The 21,622-nt window shown below is 42.4% G+C and overlaps 1 protein-coding gene across 2 annotated transcripts in view; it reads right to left on the bottom strand.

Moving 5' to 3' along the window:
- Positions 1-3,368: 3,368 nt before the first annotated feature.
- The window catches only part of CFAP221 (cilia and flagella associated protein 221), a 30,678-nt gene continuing 12,424 nt past the window's right edge, over positions 3,369-21,622 (bottom strand). For both annotated transcript variants that reach the window (XM_083582196.1, XM_083582197.1), the window contains exons 7-25: positions 20,688-20,791; positions 19,665-19,824; positions 18,240-18,372; positions 18,033-18,144; positions 16,778-16,889; positions 15,708-15,795; positions 14,670-14,759; positions 12,741-12,836; positions 11,965-12,061; positions 10,911-11,038; positions 9,972-10,052; positions 9,186-9,293; positions 8,904-9,041; positions 8,370-8,528; positions 8,168-8,268; positions 6,837-6,929; positions 6,231-6,338; positions 4,629-4,694; positions 3,369-3,588 (exon numbers count right to left, since the gene is read on the bottom strand). In XM_083582196.1, coding sequence (XP_083438322.1) covers positions 3,465-3,588; positions 4,629-4,694; positions 6,231-6,338; positions 6,837-6,929; positions 8,168-8,268; positions 8,370-8,528; positions 8,904-9,041; positions 9,186-9,293; positions 9,972-10,052; positions 10,911-11,038; positions 11,965-12,061; positions 12,741-12,836; positions 14,670-14,759; positions 15,708-15,795; positions 16,778-16,889; positions 18,033-18,144; positions 18,240-18,372; positions 19,665-19,824; positions 20,688-20,791 — 2,098 coding nt within the window. In that variant the 3' untranslated portion in view covers positions 3,369-3,464. The remainder of the gene's footprint in view (positions 3,589-4,628; positions 4,695-6,230; positions 6,339-6,836; positions 6,930-8,167; positions 8,269-8,369; positions 8,529-8,903; positions 9,042-9,185; positions 9,294-9,971; positions 10,053-10,910; positions 11,039-11,964; positions 12,062-12,740; positions 12,837-14,669; positions 14,760-15,707; positions 15,796-16,777; positions 16,890-18,032; positions 18,145-18,239; positions 18,373-19,664; positions 19,825-20,687; positions 20,792-21,622) is intronic.

The following is a 21,622-nucleotide window of genomic DNA, read 5'->3' as shown; positions in this document are numbered from 1 at the left end:
CCTGCATGTGAAGACAGGCTCTGGCAGATTGAGCGGACGAGGCCAATAGTGAGTCCAAAGATCAAGGCACATGCTGTAGAGGGAAGTGAGGGGGCAAATGGAGCTCATCAACCTAGGTAGCCATGTAGAAGGAAAACTCTGATCCTAAATCTCCACTGCCTCGCGGGATATGTTCAGAAGAAAAGGCTAAGGAGTAAACCCTACACAAATCTAGAGTGGAGTCTCTAAGATGGTTCTGGAAACTCCTGCAGCCAAGCTGGTGCCAAACGTGTTGCTCTGCTTTCCTTTGGACCACATCAACAGGACCAAGAGAGGGGTCATACCAGCTGGGCAGCCCAGGACCTCCATACACACTGCCCAGGCTTGCACCCCAGGGAGGTCACTTTGGGGCTGCAAAAACAATGGCTTGACTTTACCCCTGGAGGCACACTCCCATTGTCTCTTGAGAAGGAAGGATGCCAACACACGCGAAACTGAAAATATGTAACGATAATGCTGGTTGTAAAATTGATGTACTTTTTGTTTCTTTTAATATATTTTTAAAGAAACCTCTTAGTGTGTAATGCAGCAGTTTCCCCCAACTGTTGCCAGCTCTGATTATCCAGCTGCTTATGGTCACCCTGGTGACTGTATCTGTATCCCCTGTTTCTGTGGAAGACCACATATTGCAACGAGGCAGCACCCCGCAGCATAAAACTGTGCAGGAAATTAAAAATGCAACTCCAGCATGAAATAATGGAAATGAAACCTTTGCACCCTCATTCAGCTGACTGGGAGATGTAATCAAGTGGCACATGTGGCCAATAATCAATAGCAAATGTTGTTATTTGTACAGCTATGTTAGGTGGGTTATCTAGCAAAACCTGATTGAATTTGTAGCACTGGCTTCAGAAACTTCAAACACACTTTAACAATGAATCACGCTATATAAACAATAACACTTTCGCAGCAGGGGATACCAAATATCCACTATCCGCACAGGTAAACTGGGAAGATGGCCCAGCAGTGAAGAAAGCCTGAGACTTTTTTAAAAACAAGAAAAAAAGCAATTGCTTTAAAAGTGCTGGCAATGGGGCTGAGGGTGACGATTGTGACTTAACCTATCCGTCTAGTGGTGGAGCACAAATTTTGCATTAAAAGGTCCCAGTTTCAATCCTGTCTTTCCAGGTAGGGCTGGGAAAGACCTGTTTGAAATCCTGGAGAGCTAATTGCCCGTCAGTGTAAACAATACTGAGTTAGATGGACCAATGGTTTGACTTCATAAAAAGCAGCAGGTCTGGAACCAATGGACGGCAGGGCTGGGCACTGGCCAAGTACCCCAGGGGCTTGGAAAAGCCACTCACCTGGGGCTCCAGATGCTTTTCAGAAGCAAGGCCAGGCTCTACCCTGATTGGGATGTGTGTCTGGAAGCCCACTAACAGCACAGCCCTCCAAAGTCTGGTGATGTTAAGAGAGCTTCCTTAAGTTCCATTGGTCCAGCCATAATTCTCTGCCACTCTTGTCTAGTCTGCCTGGCAGCATCTCAAGAGCTGCTGGGGCTAAACCAGGAACATTTCCCAACTTTAGTGGATGTACCCTGTATATTAACTTTTTGTTTTGTTTTGTTATTATAGTTGAATGTTGCTCTCTTTCAGATTTTAGATCTATTTTCAGAAGGCGCGTCAGTTACTCCCCACAATCCTATAAAGCCTAATTAATTTAAGTGGCTGGCAATATATATATTGCACTGAACAAGGATACTGATGTTAAGGAACATGGCGTTTCCCCACAGACATCAGCTTATGAAAATCTTAAGCATTTTTCCAATTTTCCAATTAATAAAGCCCATAAATCACCACTTCTTATGTAACTGGGGGTGTCAGTGATAAAGGATGACTTGGAATTTTATGTATTTTACACTAGGTGATAAAAACGTCTACGGGAAACCAGACCGGACCAGAGAACAATGCAGAGAAAAACAACGGCTTGGCAAATTAATCCAATTAAAAACTAGGGGGAAATGAAGCAAATTTGTTTTGTTGTATTTAATACTAGAAAGCTTATTTACAGACATTAGTTTACATGACATTTCCTCAGGCTAAGTTCCCGTTTCTAATCAAACTTCACATTTAACGCTGTCTGTCACTGAGACAGCTCCTGAGCATGCAACCAGTCGGCTCCTTGACAGGCCCATGACAGGGCCGATGTGATAATTCACTTTCAATCCCCTTCACTTTGCTGTCTCATTATGCCTAATCTACCTGCCTGCAAGATCTTGAGGGGAAACAGTGACCCTTTGAATCCAGAAAGTCAAAGAGTCCAGGCTAGAGTCTGAGGTACAGTTCATAATTGTTGTAATTCCACAATTAAACAGAAGGCAATGAACTCAAATATAGAGCGTATCAGTTTTTTTCTACCTTTTATCAGAAAGCAATTAATGCTGTCACACAAGATACACAACACTGTGCTCTTTCTCTCTGTGTATGCACAGGTGGGTAAGCTATGGACCAAACATGTATATGGCAAAATATATATACATAGCAACATGGTTGTCAAAGAATCTAGACACAGGGTTTCTCAGAAACAGCTTTGTATAAAATAATAAAGATGGGAGGGCATCCCACCACTGATATTAACTGTTCACCTGGTGTTTTCCTCTCAACCTTTCTCTCTGTTAGTGTGTGAAGCTGCTCTTGCAAGCCAACTAATACACAATACGGCTCATTTTCTGAAGCAACCAATGTATAGGTACGGAAGGGAAATGAAACATATTATACTTCCAATTCATGAAATTAAAACACGCCTGCTTCTTGGGAGAAAAGCAATGACAAACCTAGACAGCATCCTAAAAAGTAGAGACATCACCTTGCCAACAAAGGTCCGTATAGTAAAAGCTATGGTTTTCCCAGTAGTGATGTATGGAAGTGAGAGCTGGACCATAAAGAAGGCTGATCGCCGAAGAATTGATGCTTTTGAATTATGGTGCTGGAGGAGACTCTTGAGAGTCCCATGGACTGCAAGAAGATCAAACCTATCCATTCTTAAGGAAATCAGCCCTGAGTGCTCACTGGAAGGACAGATCGTGAAGTTGAGGCTCCAATACTTTGGTCACCTCATGAGAAGAGAAGACTCCCTGGAAAAGACCCTGATGTTGGGAAAGATGGAGGGCACAAGGAGAAGGGGACGACAGAGGATGAGATGGTTGGATGGTATTCTCGAAGCTACCAGCATGAGTCTGTCCAAACTGCGGGAGGCAGTGGAGGACAGAAGTGCCTGGTGTGCTCTGGTCCATGGGGTCACGAAGAGTTGGACACGACTAAACAACAACAACATACTTCCAATTCACGTGGCATATAATTTGCAATGTTCAGGGTCCTCACATGAAAATATAACAGTGTGTAGAGCTTTTATTTTCACAAGAAGCTATGCTACATAAAAAAATGTAGAAAGTTTGGCTGATGCATAAAACTATCTCAGCATAGTATTTAGTTGAGAATTAGGTGCTTCTGAATGGCCTTTTCTTTCAGTTTCTCCATAGATTCACCTATCCTTTGTCCAAAAATGTTGTTCTGAGTTTGAATATACCAGTCCACAATGTCTCTTATATCTCTGAAAAAGGATACAGGAAAAAGTTCAGGACATGAAACAAAGCAAACTAGACTGTTCCTGGAGCAGCCGGAGCTAGCACTAACCAGAAGTAGCCAACATTTGGCAGAGCACATTCAAACGCTTGGGAAGAGAGGAACCTGTTCGGAAGTTAAATGTTTGGCCTGCCATACTCAGAAGTCTATCATATATAATGGCCCATATTCTGAGTGCGTCCAAAAGTGCATCACACAAGCCAAACATATCCAAATTTTGGTATACATACAGAAAATCCAAGGGCTACTGAAACCGATGGAATATATTCTACCAACACCACTTCATTTTTCATTTATTGGATTTATATACACCGCCCTATACCCAGAGGTCTCAGGGCAGTTCACACATTATATATTTGTTTATATTGTTATAAACTATGTATTGTATTTATAACTCCTCTCATAGATAATATATACATATCCAGTACATGTGGACATGTATACTGACTGTAATCTTATGTATAATTCATGAAATTGTAAATCCTGTTGTTTATTCTTATGATATAATAATATTTCATATTGTGGCTTAAAACAAGAGCCAGATTGCATAAAACAAGTACTGTGGACAAAATTATATCATACCAAGACTGCAAGAAGAGCTGTGTAATGTTATATACTTTCCTAATTTATTTCCCCCAATAAAACATATATATGAATTCCACCATGCCCCATCTTGCCCTCAAATCTTCAATCTAATCTCCTTTAAAGCAGGCAGCAGTGGGGCTTGGTTCCTATACGGCAGGCATAGGCAAACTCTGGCCCTCCAGATGTTTTGGGACTACAACTCCCATCATCCCCAGCTAACAGGACAAGTGGTCAGGGATGATGGAAGTTGTAGTCCCAAAACGTCTGGAGGGCTGAGCTTGCCTATGCCTGCTATACGGAGTCCACAGAATAATGGCCATTTAGTAGCCTTTATGTATCCATCAATAAGGATCATTACAGTTTCTACTTAACTATACCAGCAAAGCAATACAATGTCTATTCAAATTCACATTGTTCACTTACCTGGATACAGGTGCAGAAGTACTCACAGATGTGCATGAGGCAGCTTTAAGCTCTATATTTATTTCACTAGGAAGAGAAAGTAATTCTTAACTACTGCAAGGATCATAACAGCCTTCAGAAGTGAATCTCAGTTGCGTACAATAGGAGTAAGAGCAAATGGTATGTTTAATGCATAAATGCATTTAGCATGCCTGTTTTTTCTTAGTAGTAGTTGTAAGGTAAAGGACCCCTGGTTGGTTAAGTCCAGTCAAACTTGACTATGGGGTGCAGCACTCAACTTGCTTTTCAGGCCGAGGAAGCCAGCATTTGTCCACAGACAACTTTCTGGGTCATGTGGCCAGCAGACTAAACCGCTTCTGGTGCAATGGGACACTGTGACGAGTGCCAGAGCGCATGGAAACGCCATTTAGTAGCAGTGGAGTGTTATGTGTGTCAGAGGGTCAGGACCATGGCATGCAAGCAGGGCAGGGGTTAACCTTCCCCCATCCTGTGTTCCCAGTGAAAATCCTCCTGCTTCGAAGCTGCCATTTTCCCTGGGAGGGAAAGTGTTACTGCTATGGATGGCTATGATAACTTACTCCAGTATAAACGACAGCATAGGGTGGGAGCGATTTTTGTCTCATGCTATGGTTCTGATCCTCCCCCAGCAGGTTTTATTTAAACATACAAGTTAAATGTATGGTCCCAATGCTGATCTTCCATGGTTTCTTTTTTTTAAAGGACATTAAATGCTTTCATGCATTTAGCACACTTTATGCCTACTCTAGCCCTTATCCTTAAATAGGATTGCAGACTACATCTTCATACACTAACTCAGATTAATACAGCTAATTAGATGGATACAGTCCAAGGGCCACTCTCACCATTATCTTTGCTTCTCTATATGCTTCGACTTAAGAACATGTCAGCTTAATTAGGGCTTACATAAATGGGTTTTGTTCAATATTATGACGTTTATTGCTTCACTACAGAAATCCAAGCAAGCTTGAACCGAACTCAGGTGCAGTAACAGGCTTCCAAAGTACAAAGCATTATTTTTTAAGCAGAACAGTTCTGCACAACCTGAACGCTTGCCTTCCCCGCCAACTGTCAGTACAATTAAATCTCAGTTTCGATCTCATCTGTTATTTCTTTACAAGGAATGGCAAAAACATAAAACAAATCAAAATAATTGTGCATTAGGAACTGTGCTGTATTCAAGAGTGGCTAAAGATGACCACCAATGATATTCATCTACTTATAGAGGGGAACAATAGCCGAATTTCACTTAGACAAGGTTGCCATATTTCAAAAAATCCAGACACAGATTGGGAGGGGGGGGCAAGTTGCTGGTTGTTGAACTTTTTTTTTGCAAAATCTAAAAGAATAAATGTGCCTTTTTGAACTATTTTTGATGAATTTCGCCAAAATCTACACTACCGACATAGGCTGCCATACGTTCTTAACTGCTGTGTGACATTTTGTTGTAGGGTTGTGTGGGACTCCCAGTTCCCATCAGCCCCACCTAGTATGACCCATGGTCAGCAATAGTGGGAGTCATGGTCCAGTAACATCTTAGGCCTGGTAGTTCCCTCCCCATCCCTCTAATGGGAACAAGCTTACCTTCCATTCTTTTGTGATCTGTTCTCATCAGATGAGAGGTCAATCTGTGGAAATTCAGCTTTTACCATCTCTGGTATAAGCATTATTGGAGACTCCACGTCAGCCACTCTGAAGATGAAGTTGACATCTATTTTATTGTTCAAGTTGTTTGAGGGCATGTCTACACAAAAGCAGGTTCTACTTAATTCAGTGAGGCCATGAAGGCAGGATGGCGTTGCAACCTTGGCTTCCCAATGATGTCGCTTTTGCTTACCGAGAGGGAGAGGGGTGAGGCTTGGGGAGCTGAGTGGGGTGTGTGGGCACAGCGGCACTGGATTGACTCTGCCACCATCCGCACCCTCTAAATGGCAGAGACGCTCACCCTTGGGAAGCAAGGTGCGCAACACTGACCTGCCATCACCACTCCACTGATCCTGCTGCTCCCAGGTTTAAGTGGGCTTAGGATTGTAGCCTAACTTGTCATTTTCAGCCTTTAGGAACACAAGCATCATGCATACAAGAGCAACCTTGTACGCCTTTAATCATACACATACACGTTTGCGACCAAGTCCCAGTGCTTGAAACACAACAAAATTGTTTCAGAAGAACAGCGCAGAGGAAACTTACTCGTCAATTACACTTTCCTTATCATGCTCTGGCAAGTCATTCAGTATTGGAGGTACAGCTTTTGGAATCATGACTTTATTGTAGGGATCAATGCTGCGGAAGACAGAACCACAGTGATGCAGGTAGGAGAGAATGGGAGAAACACAATCTACACCCTCTCCATAATGTTATCTTTTCATAGATAACTATATCAATGCCTTTCAAACGAAAAATAAGGAATATGTAGTGTGTGTGTGTTGTCTACATTCACTGTTGGGTCTTTTAAGTTGTTTTTATTAGTAATTATTGTTATTCTTGAAAATGTTGTAAGAGAAACAAAAGCAAACACAATGCTATGACCCTCCCTACCTCCATCATAACCTTTAAACACATAAAACAGGGTCTGACCTTATGGGTCACAGAAAACTTTGAGGGGATGGACAAAAACGCTCTGCCAATGGTGTGGGTGGAAAGTGGTGCAACAGCAGGAATCCATGACTGAAATAACCAGAAATGTGGGGAATGTGCCCGATGCGTAGACAGAAAAATCAGATCAAAATGAGCCATTTGCAATGTAAGAGTGTTGCTTAGAAAGAGACCCTTTGTTCCTTCAAACCCAAGTGGTTTGGGGCCACCTAAGCAGTCGACAAAACAGTGGACACAATCTGCTGAGCTAAGTTCTTCCTTTGAACAAATCTAGCAGCCAACTTCCCCTTCCCTCAACTCCTCACTGAGGCATAACTTAGGCTTAGCCTGACCTCTACTGACCACATGCAATGCCGTATGCACAAATGAAGCATTTCACTTTGATATTAATAAGCCTAGGACAAATAAATAAATAAATAAATGGCTAGCTGCCAGATGAGCACTCATCGTTGGCTCATCTGATCTGACCAAAGTACAGAGCAATGGTCCGGGACCATCTGGCTGTTGTTCTTAGCACCGTTTTTCATCTGAAGAATGGGATACGAATGCTTTGAAATAAGTTAATAGTACAGTGGTACCTCGGGCTAAGAACTTAATTCGTTCTGGAGGTCCGTTCTTAACCTGAAACTGTTCTTAACCTGAGGTACCACTTTAGCTAATGGGGCCTCCTGCTGCCGCCGCATGTTCTCATCCTAAAGCAAAGTTCTTAACCTGAGGTAATATTTCTGGGTTAGTGGAGTCTGTAACCTGAAGTGTCTGTAACCTGAGGTACCACTGTAAACTGTAAACGAACTAGCCTATCAGTGGCCTGCCAGGAAGCCCACACTTTCAGTCTTGCGATATTCCCTGGGTTGTTTCGGGTATACACAACTGAGGTGCAATTAACCTAATTAGGTGCTTCAACAAAAGCACTCGTTCTTACTTACCAGAATGGCATTGCTATGTTGTTCAGAGCAGGTACATTAGGTAAAGTTGAATGGATAACTGATGGGAATTTTCTCCAGCCGGTTAGGCCGTGAATCACCTCCTGAAAAGACCACACATCAGAAAATTCTGCTAGCAATCTTAGCCAGTAAAAGAAGACAAGCTCCCATGTCTTGGATCCCCAGTGACCTCAACAGCCCTTACCCTGTGATGAAGGAACTTCTTCTGTGTCATCGGTATGCAGGATTTTGCTGGGAACTGCTTGGTAAGTTCGTATTTCGGAATGGGGCAAATATGATATTCAATGCTGCTTTCTGCGTAGGGAAATGGCTGCTTGAACTCACACAGTCCTGGGCTAGGATTCTGAAAAGGAAACAAAGGGCGACACTGAAGCAAGAGCCACAGACCACACCCCCAATTCTTGCTTCTTTTGAAGACAGCCTACCAATAAGGAGTCAGGAAACTGAATACAGTGGTACCTCGGGTTAATAACGTAATTCGTTCTGGAGGTCCGTTCTTAACCTGAAACTGTTCTTAACCTGAGGTACCACTTTAGCTAATGGAGCCTCCTGCTGCCCCCGGAGCACGATTTCTGTTCTCATCCTGAAGCAAATTTCTTAACCCGAGGTACTATTTCTGGGTTAGTGGAATCTGTAACCTGAAGCGTCTGTAACCCAAGGTACCACTGTAGTCAAGCCATTCAGGATGTGGCCCTGAGGCCTGCCCTTTTTTACTTACGAAAATTTGAAGTGGATGATCGGTTGGAGGATGAAGCAAAGCTTCGGGAGCTCTGAGGTTTAGCAGGGTGGTGTCCAGTTCGTCTTCTTGTGCCTGGAGTTTTTCCTCTGAAGCCGGTATTACTGGGATCAACTCTTCCTGATAAAAAGGCAGAAAGTAAATGTTCCGGAAAGGTGTCTTTCTGTTAGTTAGGTTTTTAAAAAAGTATTTATTAAACCAACAAATGCTAAGAATAACACAAGAAAAGGGGGGGGGGGAGCAATACTGGAGAAGTTTTGTTACCTCTGCACCGGTCCTCAGAATTTGGGAATATTTTGGAACTTTGTAACTGGTTGCCGCATGGTGCACACAAAATGGCTGATATGCCATGAGGGTGAAATGCTGAGGGACCTTTGGACAAAGGGAAAGGAATTGAAATACAGTAGAAAACCCCAATGAACCAATGAAAACTACCTAAAATGAATTAACAAGGGAATATCATATTCATCGTAATTCACATGCCTTCCCATGACACTGTGTAGAGGAAACACTTAACATGGCAGGCATTTCAGGATCAATATCCCTCTCTATTGACCTAGTTCTACAATTTAAAAAAATAAAAATTGGAGAACTTAGAAATCTGCCACCTGTTCCCTCTTGATCATGCCTTGCACAACATCTAGTAAAGGTAAAGGGACCCCTGACCATTAGGTCCAGTCGTGACCGACTCTGGGGTTGCGGCGCTCATCTTGCTTTATTGGCCGGGGGAGCCGGCGTACAGCTTCTGGGTCACGTGGCCAGCATGACTAAGCCGCTTCTGGCGAACCAGAGCAGCGCACGGAAATGCCGTTTACCTTCCCGCCGGAGCGGTACCTATTTATCTACTTGCACTTTGACATGCTTTCGAACTGCTAGGTTGGCAGGAGCAGGGACCGAGCAACAGGAGCTCACCCAGTTGCGGGGATTCGAACCGCCAACCTTCTGATCAGCAAGTCCTCGGCTCTGTGGTTTAACCCACAGCGCCACCCACGTCCAGCCCAACATCTAGCATAAAGTAAAAAACAGGACCCGACTTAGCAGCCATCTAACCTTTAATTCATAGAAGTGGTGAAGTTGTTTAATCTTAACATTTGCAGACCTGACAGGAACTATACCGAGAGCTTCAGGTGCCTGGGAAAAAAATCAAAACAGTATGTAAGATGGTATCAAATTTCCAATAGGGTTATCTGCCATTTTTTAATTATACTAGAAACCCAGAGTTCTTAAATTAATGTCTTCCAGCATTCCACCATGTGGCCTGAGCCACCACTAAGAAGTGAGCAACTCGTTCTTGATTCTTATTGTTGTGATCCTCAGCCAAGAAGAAAATTAATAATACTATCTGTGGAAACAATGGGATTGGCTGAGCAGTAGTAAAGGCAATTTAGGCAAAGTCCCATAATGTGAAATTATAAACCTCAGGCAGTCCCACTACACAGGTCAGTAGGTGCCTACAACTTGGCATCCCTTCCAAGAACAGCAGACACATCCCTTGGGGCAACACAAGACAGATGCCTTGGAGTTAAATACGAACCATGGACCAACTTCAAATGCAGCTCCCAAAGTTTTAAATGGAACCTTAGACCAGTGCTACCTCCAGATTTTTTCAATTGAAATTTCCAAATTCTGGTCCCACCAGACTTTCTGAGGCAGATTATTGTGAAAAGTAACCTCAAGTACTGAATTGTACCTTCCACTATCCATCTTTCAAATGGGAAAATTTGCCTTTTCTTCTCTTTTTATAAAATAAATAAATAAATATTGTTATTAGTTTTCAATTTATGTAACAACAATCTTTTCTAACGGTTGGACTGAGGAGGAAATATCATAACTGGCATCCAGGTAACCACAGGATGCTTTTTAATTGGGATCGATGGGCTTGAGAACGCCAGTTTTGTAGCCACAGGAAGCGGCTGTCCAACCAAATGAAAGGAGTTCAACACTCTCTTTTAACCCATCAATCATTGCTAACATCACAGAGGCACCTACCAGCTCATCAGCCCGAGACGAACTGTAAGTGGGGAATTCAGAAGGCAGCAGGCGACCTTCCGTGAGGACACAAGGCACTCTTCCATCATCACTTATCGCTAGTGTGCTGGTCGTTTCGGAACTGCTTTCTGTTGAACCAGGACAGAAATGTACAAATGCTAAGATTGAGTGAAGAGTGGGTATGCATTCTGATCAACAGAAACGGTGGGATACTTTTGTCCCTTCGTTGCTCATTTTGACCCCTGGGACCTGGAAGATGATGGCAGAAGGTGTCCCCACTTCCCAAAGTATTCCTCATGCTTTCTTCTGCTGTTCTGCCTAAATGGTAGCTGTCATGGGACTGCCATCAGAACAGGGGAGGGAGGCAGGGGAATACAGAGAGTCTCCAACGCTTCTGAGGAGCAGATCCTGGGGAAAGCCACACCTCCAGTGCAGCAGAGAGGGAAGGGGCCAGCCAAGCGAGGAGAGGGCTCGAAGATCCTGCTGAGAGCCCAAGCGCCTCACCTAGCCCGGCTGGCCAGGAGGCAGAGGGGTGAAACGCAAGGAGGGGAGGCAGAGATTTGGGGTGTCTAAGTTCTTATGTTGGGGGAGAAGCTGGAAGGAGCCACTCCCGGATTCTGCAAGTGACTAAGATGGACATGAACTTTGTGGTTCTGCACTGTAAATAGTTTGCACCAAATAAAACCTGTAAAAGACAGGTCGGAGTCCTGCCTGGTTACTCACGAGCAACCACCACCAGCACCTGACAGTAGCCGTTGCCATTATGGCACAAAGCAAATGGTATGACATTCCTGTTTCTTGTTTTTACAGTACTTGTGATGTGTGGCCCACCCACAGAGGACAAGAGGAAAAGCATAGTGGAAGCATTGCAGGGCTGTGCCAAAAAACCCATCTTGGTACGGAAGGATGTTTCTAGCTGTTCCTTTATTCATTCATTTACAGCACACGAGGGTGCGCATCACAGCAGTGTGTCATGGCATCCTTTCTAATCATTTTTCACAACGTGACACGAAAACAAATATTAAAAAACAGGTTTCCAAATCGGAGGGCTTACCTGATAGGAACGCTTCTTCCCAGTCTTGGGTTTTCATATTTTTAAATACTCCACGCCACACACTTAGCACACGATTGAGCCGGCCGTGAACCAAGATCTAGGAGAATCATTTAGGATATTGTTCAATCCATTTTCCATGTGGCATGTGTCTTCCAAAACTTTTCTGGAATCTCTGTGTACATAAGTCTGCCAAACTGCCAAATTGTTTCGTTTCGTTTTTAAGCCCCAGGGTTTTCTAGACCTTACAGTTGTGCAACAAACTTGGAAAATATATGCACAACAAGTGCATGTGGCCCTTTAAAGACGAATTTGAATTCGTAAAAGGCGGCACAAAAAATTATAAAGCCTTTAAAGCTGCATACAGCTAGCTACCTATCTGAGGCACCAATCAACATACTTATGGAACCTTAAAGTGTAGGAATGTTTGTTGTTCTTGTGAAGCTGGAAGGTGAGGCATCCAACTGCCTGGTATAATTGCTGCAGTGCATCTACCTGTGACTTCCACTTTCTCCTACCCATGTAGAATTAGGCTTGGCAGCTGTATGGAATGGTGGGATTATCAAACAGCTGACATACTGTTTCCTTTTAATGCAAACACTTTAGGCAATGAAGCCATCATACCCGCAATAGAGATTCAATCATAGTTCCACAGCAAAACTGTAACTTTAAAAAAAAAAGTTATAAAACACACTTGTAAATTCAGGAAGGATTTAGGAATGAGCAGCATTCCTGCGGCTGGCACACCAGTATTGAACTGAGACAATTTGTTTCAGTACCTTTCGGGCGGCTTGTTGGAACCGTCGCAGATTCCAGTGCCTGTGACACCAAGGGTTGTTTAGCAGGAGATCAAACGTGGGATAGAATTTTGGGGGCTGCACGGCACACAAAAAGGGAACAGTTTCAGTCTTAAAGGGTTACAGTTAGGAATAAATGCTTTCAAACTCTTTATTTATACTGGTGAAAGTATCTGCAATTACACAGAAGTATGACCCATTGACTTCTGCAGAACTAAGGGCTCCTCTGGATCGCCTGTTTCTTGAGCATTCATACCAATTTGCTTACATGGAGGTTAGACAGTGGCCGGTCTTTATGGAACATTTGTTCTGATGTTTGCAGGAAAGTTCTACATCTATGAACATTCATCTTGATTTGCTTGTGCAGTGGTGATACTCGTGCCCATTACAGCAGGGTCACAACTTGTGCACATTTAACTTGTGCAATCACAGCTTTATGTGCTTGGAGGCAGGCCAACTGATATCGCACAAATTAAACACACGCAAGGCGGACAGCTTAAAAGTTCTTTCCAGGCTGAGTTTTCCAGGCACAGCAAGAGATTTTAAGCTCTCAGACTTGCTTACCAGGCTTTGGAAAGGTTTTGCACAGGCTGCAGAGGCCTTCGCAAGATCTTGGATGGCCCTGTAAGATCCTGCGCCAGCTCTGGAAGGTAAGATTCAACTATGCACGATTCTGGCTTTACACGCCACCCCCCAGAATGTAACCCCATGCGCAGGACATGATCTTACTGTAATCAATCGTTTACACTTTTCAATAAATTTTCCCATCCACTCTTTCCTAACCACAAAAAGATTGATTTAACTTTAAAAGTGGATTTGTTACACCAGTGCACTATAATAATAATAATAATAATAATAATAATAATAATAATAATAATAATAAAATTTATTTATATCCCGCCCTCCCCAGCCAAAGTCGGGCTCAGAGCGGCTAACATCAAATGTATAACACAGTAACATAAAATAAGACAATCAATTAAAATACATCCTCAAATCAAATCAGGATCAGAATAAAATCCAATCAGATGGCAACCCGCAGATTAGGGGTGGGGACCTTAAATGCTCACCAGGCCCAACTGTTTGTGCTGAACTTATATGGGCCTGTGAGAAAAATTGGGAGGTCACTTTCATGTAAGTTCTTATGAAAGGGGAGAGGGAGTCAGACTGAACCCCGACCAAAGGCCTGGCAGAACAGCTCCGTCTTGCAGGCCCTGCGGAAAGATGTCAAGTCCCGCAGGGCCCTAGTCTCTTGTGACAGAGCGTTCCACCAGACTGGAGCCACAGCCGAAAAAGCCCTGGCTCTAGTTGAGGCCAGCCTAACCTCTCTGTGGCCTGGGACCTTCAGGATGTTTTTATTTGAAGACCGTAAGTTCCTCTGTGGGACATATCAGGAGAGGCGGTCCCGTAGGTACGAGGGTCCTAAGCCGTATAGGGCTTTAAAGGTTAAAACCACTTTAAAGGTTTAATCCACTTTAATTCTGTAAACCTAAATTTCCAGCATGTGAGTGAATCCCTCCAGCAAAATACAAACGGCCTGGAGGCAACCTTATTTCCAAGAAGCGCAAGAAGATTACAATAATCAGAACTTCATGGTGACAACTTGTTTCATTTCTTTCTCTCTGCCAATCAACTCTGGGATGCATCTGGCTGGGATTTCTTTTTAAATCAACAAATTTCAGGTGGCTATGACATCCCCACCCTACTGCTGCAATCTCAGGCTACCCTCGCACAACTGTTCTCCCTAATAAATCTCCAAGTGCTCACCAGACTCTTTCCCCTGTTATTTCCTATTGGCGAGAGACACCAACGAAAGGAAGTTTCCCAGTTATATTCACAAGGGTTTCTTAACGAAAAGGCAAGCTTCCCTGCTGTATTCCCATCCACCCATTTGACTCTGACACAAAGACCTACCTCGCCAATGTCTCGGATGACACGTTTGACTGAGACTTCAACATTCTTCCTTTGAAACTCCTTCTCCATAATAGGCTCTCCCCTTTTAATCTGCCTCAGCACCATAAACAAAGATATATAAATACCCACATTAGTACATTGATGGATCCTTAAGCAAAGTCTTGCATTTAGGGCTCAATAAAATTGTAGTCTTCCAAGGGACTTGCAAAATGTAAGCAGAACTCATCAGTGAGGCGAGTTCTGGGTTTGATTCATAGGTTGCCACTGAAGGTGTGGGATGAGATCGTTCTCCAGCTGAGATGAAGTTGTCTGGAACTCTAAGGGACAAGGTGTTACATTTCTGGATATTACGGACTGTGGTGCATTGCTTTTTGTCATACTTTGCTGTGAACTGTGAACCACTTTGAGAATAACGTATACAGAAAAGGAGTATACAAATAAAGTGGACTGTAGCTCAGTGGCAGATCATCTGCCTTGCACACAGAAGTTCACAGGTCCAGTCCCCAGCATCTCCAGAGAAATCCCCTTCGGAAACCCTTAAGAGCTGCTGCCAGTTAGTGCAGACAATACTGAAATGGATGGACAATGGGTCTGACTCAGTACAAGGAGGATTCCTGTGTCCCTATGACTATTTGCCTATGTTGAATAGGAATGTAAGACCACGACATGCTCCAAAAGGAGCACTGGTATATTGATGCCACGGGACCACTGCCCAACCTACAGGCTACACAAAGATATCTCTGAAGAGCTTGTATAGTAGGCGCCCCCCCTCTTCTGTTTCTCTCCCACTTTTCTTTTTCTTCCTGCTATACATTGCATGTGAACTCTGAAGACAGGAAACGGGACTGCACAGATTATCCAAAAAATTAATGGCAGCAAGGTGCATGCTTCCTCCCAAAATAAGTCTTTAAGCCACAATCCTGAACACATCTTGTATACTCTAACAAGATGGATCTATCTGCCTGAGTACAAGCATCCCAGCTGTCGCCTGCAATGTACAAACCCACACAGTTCTTTTAAAACAAAAATATGCCCTACCTTGTATAGTTCTACTTCTCTACGTCGGTCTTCAGAAAATTGCTTTTGAAAAGTTGGAGAAATTGGATCTTTGCCTAAATGAACCTGCCTGCATTCAAATCAGAGAGGAGAGAACAGTTTTCACTTTAAAGTTCAGCTCAGACAACTATTTACAGTGGTACCTTGGTTTACGAACTTAATCTGTTCTGGAAGTCCGTTCTTAAACCGAAACCGTTCTTAAACCAAGGTGCGCTTTCCCTAATGAGGGCTCCTGCCGCCAGCGCCCTTCCACCATTCAGCTTCCATTCTTAGACTGAGATAAAGTTCCCAAACCGGGAAACTACTTCCGGTTTTGTGGAGTTCTTGAACCAAATAGTTCGTAAATAGGGCTGTTATTAAACCGAGGTACCACCGTACTAACAGGGCTTTTGCAAGGAGGAAATCATTCCAAAGCAAACATTGTGCAGATTTTGTAGATTGCCTGCCTATTGACTTGACAAGGGCAAGACACAATTAAACTTGAGCACTTTTAAGACCCAAAAATGCTTAATTTTGGCTGAATTACTCCCTTCTGTTTTAAAGTACACTTCTGGTTATAGCCCTGTGCTTCTTTTTTGTTTCATCCCAAAGACTGCATTTGCATTGGCACATGAATGATTCACAAACCAGGATTCAACGACGAGTTGTGTCGCAAAAAGTGCTTCTGCTTATGTCCAATGCCTATCTTTTGCCAGTTCCTCTACCTATCACAGCCCCCTGTGACATAACCCTTACTGTTCCTGAAGGCCTCCCAATATTGGCGGGAGGGGGGGGGGGAGAGAGAAGGACTGCACATTGCAGAAGCAGAATTGCTTTCCACTAGTGCAAAACCATCACTTGATACGTCCCAGTAAGTTTTTTGTTCAGTTATTGACCAAGATAAATCACAATCATATAAATTTTCATCAGCTACAAACTGGGAAGCAAAGAATAAAATCATTTTATCCACTTTTTGCAAAAGATACGCTAAGCGGCATATTCAGTTAGTCCTAAATACAATGAGCCGTTATATTTGTTTATTTCTGCTTGCATAATGTGTGAGCGCCACTCACCATTTAAGTTGGTTGGTTAGTTCTGCTTGTATATCCTGCTTGACTTTCAGTTCAAAAACAGCTTCTTTCACCTGCCTTGTTATAGCTCCTCCATCACCTTGCCCTCCTAGGACTGTAAGGCACAAATACAAACAGGATGCTCAGGAGACAGAGTAAAATAGCCCTTCCACCACTGGCTGCAGTTACAAATGGTGAAATATTCCATTTAGCATGGCGTTAAAGAGACTGCAGAATGTTGAAAAAGTGTGGATTATATTGCTACCAAGATCTGTTTTACAGGAGGTAGGGTCCTGAGTTTATGATGAAGCTTCAGGTGTTATGGGAATAAGACCTCGGCTCTATGAATATTTTCAAATGAGACATTTCTTGTTTACATAACATAATTCAAGATATACAACAAACCCTCTTCAAGTGGTACACAGGTGAAGAATGGATCATATGATGACCAGGGTGGCACAGCGGCAGTATCAGTACAGAGAGGGTCTGAGGCCAAAACCATGCAGGGAGGTTAATAAGCGTGGTCCTCACAAACACAAAGTTATACTGTGTCGAAGGGACCTTCAGTGCTCAGAATTGCAAGGCCATGAGAGTTGGAAGTGATTTATTGCAACTGGGGGAAGATCCTTCGGATTCAGATAGAATGGTTCAGTTTGTTTCTTTATTGTCCAAAAATATTTATAACCACCTGTCCATCTACAGTATAGAGATACCAGGGCAGTATCCATCCGTCTATCTATGTATGTACAATACATCATATAGACTAATCATACAATAAAATTATGAAATTATTCATACTATGCTTATTATGTGAGAACTACAATGAGACATTATTAGTACCTCTAAGTCACAGAATCAAATTAGTAAATGTACAGAGACGCCAAATTTAGTCAAACTAAGCTGTGTTTTATGGTGGGAACAAGTTCTTCCAACTTCAAACCACTTTCCTAAGGCTGACTAGCCAATCTGCCTGAGGTAAATTGGGGGAGAAGATGGAAAGTGATAAAATGAAAGCACAGGTCCCTATCACAAAAAGCATACAATGTAGAAAACATCACAAGGGACACAACAGAGGAAGAAGGGGGAATAGAATGCAAATGTAAATAGGCGAAATAGTTTGTGATCACTGCACTTACACACTTAGTCTTGAACAGATCAAGTGTGTTTGCTGCCATTTCCATGTATTCTAGTCAGGCCCAGAAATTCCAGCCCTGTAGTACCACACATTACACAAACACATAATATTCAAAGTTATTACCTTCTTTTAAGTATTTAATCTTTATTTTGCCTGGTTCCTGAACCAAAACAGTTGCCACAGCATAAGGATTTGACAAATCAGCTGGGAATCTCAAGTTTTTATATTCAATGGCCTACGAAATAAAATGTGACACATCAAAACAAACAATGGGCCCAATTTCGTTCCAACAATTTTTGCCGCCGTTGTTATTTTCCTTGAATCCCCCACCTGTGGTTTTTGTAGGGGACTGCCCCGTTCTTGCTTTGGCAATGCTGTCTTCTGCAGTAGCCGTGCCACTGCTTTTTGTGGAGACTTTGGTATTCTTGCCAAAACTGCTTCTTGCTTCTCAAAGTCTGCTCTCCTAGATTTCATAAGAGACACATAATTTTAATTGTGACAAATGGAAGTACGGCTATAGTTCTGCAAAGGACTGCGGATGCGGTTCAAAAAACGTTGGCTTTTAAGTGGGAGTCTAAAACTTTGGATATCTTGAGACTTGAATCATTGTGTATTTTTTAGCAATGGCAGAAGCCCTTGAGACAGTTATATCTTCCACATGTGCTCAGAGCCAAGGCACCCTTTTATGTGCACAATGTGAAAATGGAGAGGGGGGAGAACAAGCAAACACCCAACCTCTCTTCTCCTTCCTTGCCTCTGCTGTTATGCTTGCCAAGTGAGTTCCAAGGTAAGAAGAAGGAAAGAGTGAGCACAATTCGGGTGGTGATGGCTGAGGGGCAGATGATGGTGCTCTCAAGAATTGTTCTCTGCTTCAGATTATAATCTGAGCCCGATCAGAATTTGTAAGTTTATAAAGTTAGCCTCTTGAGACCTTGCCAAAAGACTATGAAATCTGCCTACATTATTGTGAAAACACTTTAGATTCTATTTTTTCCTCAGTTCTAAAAAAATATTTGGAGGATGTAAAGTCCCCATTTATATGACTCCAGCGAGAAAATACTCATCTCTGCTAGGGAATCATATTTCTGTGAATTCTGAAGTGCATTTTGTGACACAGTTCTCAACTCCATATAAGTTACCGAAAATGCTTGTTTTAGGATAAAATATGTTGAGAAATGCATACCCTGAGAAAAAAAATGTCAGCTCTTAAAAATACATATTTAACTATACATTTTGATCCAGATTTTTATTTAAATACACATTAATGCAGAAATGGGACAGAATGGAACTAGGAATAAGCACATGAAACCAACATGGACTGGAAACTAAGACTGCTCTTTCCCTCCCTAATTATAAACATATGATGCTGAAATTCAGTCTGGTGTAAAAAAATGACATTGCTGTTCTCAAAGCATTATTAAGAAGTATCTTTACTGCAGCTTTTCCCAAACAAAATGATGGGCTGGATCCAAAGTTAGAGGAACTTACCTCCCACTTAAATCTACAGGACTTTGTAGCTAACCTTTTCCTCCAATTTCAACGTCGCCTAAGCACCACATTTACTTACTCATTTACTCTGGATTCAGCCTGATGTATTTATATTACCTTGGCTCATTTGTTTCTAACACCCACCCACTGTATGGTTGTTATGATAGGACACCCCTCCCCAGGAAATATTATTTTATAAAGGTTTCTCAGTGAAACACACAATGATTTTTTTAAAAAATGTTCAAAGCAAGTACCGGCCGCACATACGTTAAAGTAGGGCGTGGCGATGATGTTCCTGTGAAGGCACATATATAAGGTTTTGAGTTAAATTGTGAAATCCACAACTCCATTTTCATCTGGGCTGTTCCATATTCAAATGGTGCAAATTTTACCATAATTTCTGCTTTTCCATTGGCAGGAATTATTCCTGTAGTGAATGAGCAAATTAAAACAAAAACAAAAACAATAGTTAGTGCATTCACCTTGAAATCACAGCACTTTTATGACTGAAAGAAATTGTACAGAGCAATCAGGGATTTTTGGAAGCTTAGTTTGAGAGGCCTTAAAGGTGATGCAAAAAGGTGGCAAGGTGACTGGAAAAGCGAATTACGAGTATAGTTCAGCAGCTGGTGGCACTTCTTCGTAAAAACAAACAAACAAACAAACAAACAAACAAACAAACAAACATGACTACCCCTAGAGCTCAAACTTTTGGAAGCCTCTTGGTGCAGATAAGCTATGCCATCAGCTCAAGGCAACATGGCCCAATTTCCAGGGATGATGGGCATTGTAGTCTAGCAGCATTTCGATGCTCATAGGTTTCCTTTTCTTCAACTGGGGAGGTTGTAGCAATTAAGATCTCTGTTCTTAATTTGTGGAGTAGGGGGCAATCCTAACATCCTCCCTACCACCGATGGGGCTTTATCTACAGCCCTGCCACGCATGGCAGCCACAGTGGGGCTTTGGAGTGGATAGACAGGACAGTGAGATTGGCTTGAGATCCAGAGAATTATGGGCCAGCTCGGGTCGGCCCTTTCCACTGAACCCCACATTTTGGGGCTTTCCACTGGCTCCTGCCAACCTATAAATTCAGCAGCTGGTGGAAAGTTGTCTTAGCTGGGTGAAGGGACACCTTTCCTCATTCCACCCACCCACCCATCTACCTACCCAGCCCAGCATGAGGGGTGGTGGCAGATTGCACTATAATATGTTTATATATACAGTACACGCTATTTAAGATACTAGCATTCACACATTAATGAAGTAATGCTCCCCCTCCCAAGATTTTACCAGATGTTGGATGAACCGTAAAGGCTTTGTGAGGCTGAAGATAGTCTATGTGGAACTCAAAATCTATGGGACAGCTGCACTCCAGGGGAATCACATATTCTTTACTGGAAAAGGTGATACAGGACAAAAGAATCAGAAATAATTACATTAATGTTCATTAGCACATCTGCCCACCCCTGGGCAGCATGACAGATAGAAATGTACTGAGCAGGTAAGTACAAACCCCTCCTTAGCCCTGCAAAGTGACCTTAATCCAACTGTTAAACGCAAAAAGTTGGCTCTTTTCCCGCTGGTAGCAGCTTGAGATAGCTATTGCTCAGCAATGGAAGTCTTCTATAGAGATATCCGATCAGTAATGTTTGGGATTGATCACGGGATCCCAAACATATTCAGTTGTATGTTGTGATGCCCTATCTTTTATGAACTGGTTGCTGTTCTTTCTGCAATTATTTTTAGTCTGACTCTGCACTAAGTGATGTAGGGCCTTTATATATAACTGCATTTGAATTTGTGTAGTTACACAAGTTGTTCTTTCCTGATATATTGAAATAATAAAAAAAATGTGGGAAACGTAAGTACAAAGAGACATGAATATGAAACCCTTGTCAAATTAATGCAATATATGAACCAGAGACAGGTGACAATAAAGTAGTATTTTTATTAAAATTAGCAATTCCTGGAAGAGAAAAAACACAATAATCTGCAAAACAATCATGTATTTAATTTGCTCAGATGCTGTATTTTTTCATTACCGTATTATCTTGAATGAAAATTTATATTATTTTATGAAAATAATAAGAAAGAAAAGGCAGCTGAAATCACTACAGTGTTTTTAATTTATATGAGGCTTGGGCAGAAGGTAAATCTTTGGGTAGTTTTCTCTAGATCAACAAGGATTTCTGACACCAAATTGTTTAATAACAGAAGAAACAGTA

This window comes from Podarcis filfolensis (assembly GCF_964270895.1).
Source record: "Podarcis filfolensis genome assembly, chromosome: 1".
NCBI classification, from domain to species: Eukaryota; Metazoa; Chordata; class Lepidosauria; order Squamata; family Lacertidae; genus Podarcis; species Podarcis filfolensis.
Note: the sequence above shows the minus strand (reverse complement) of the source record. Positions and strands in the feature narration are given on the sequence as shown.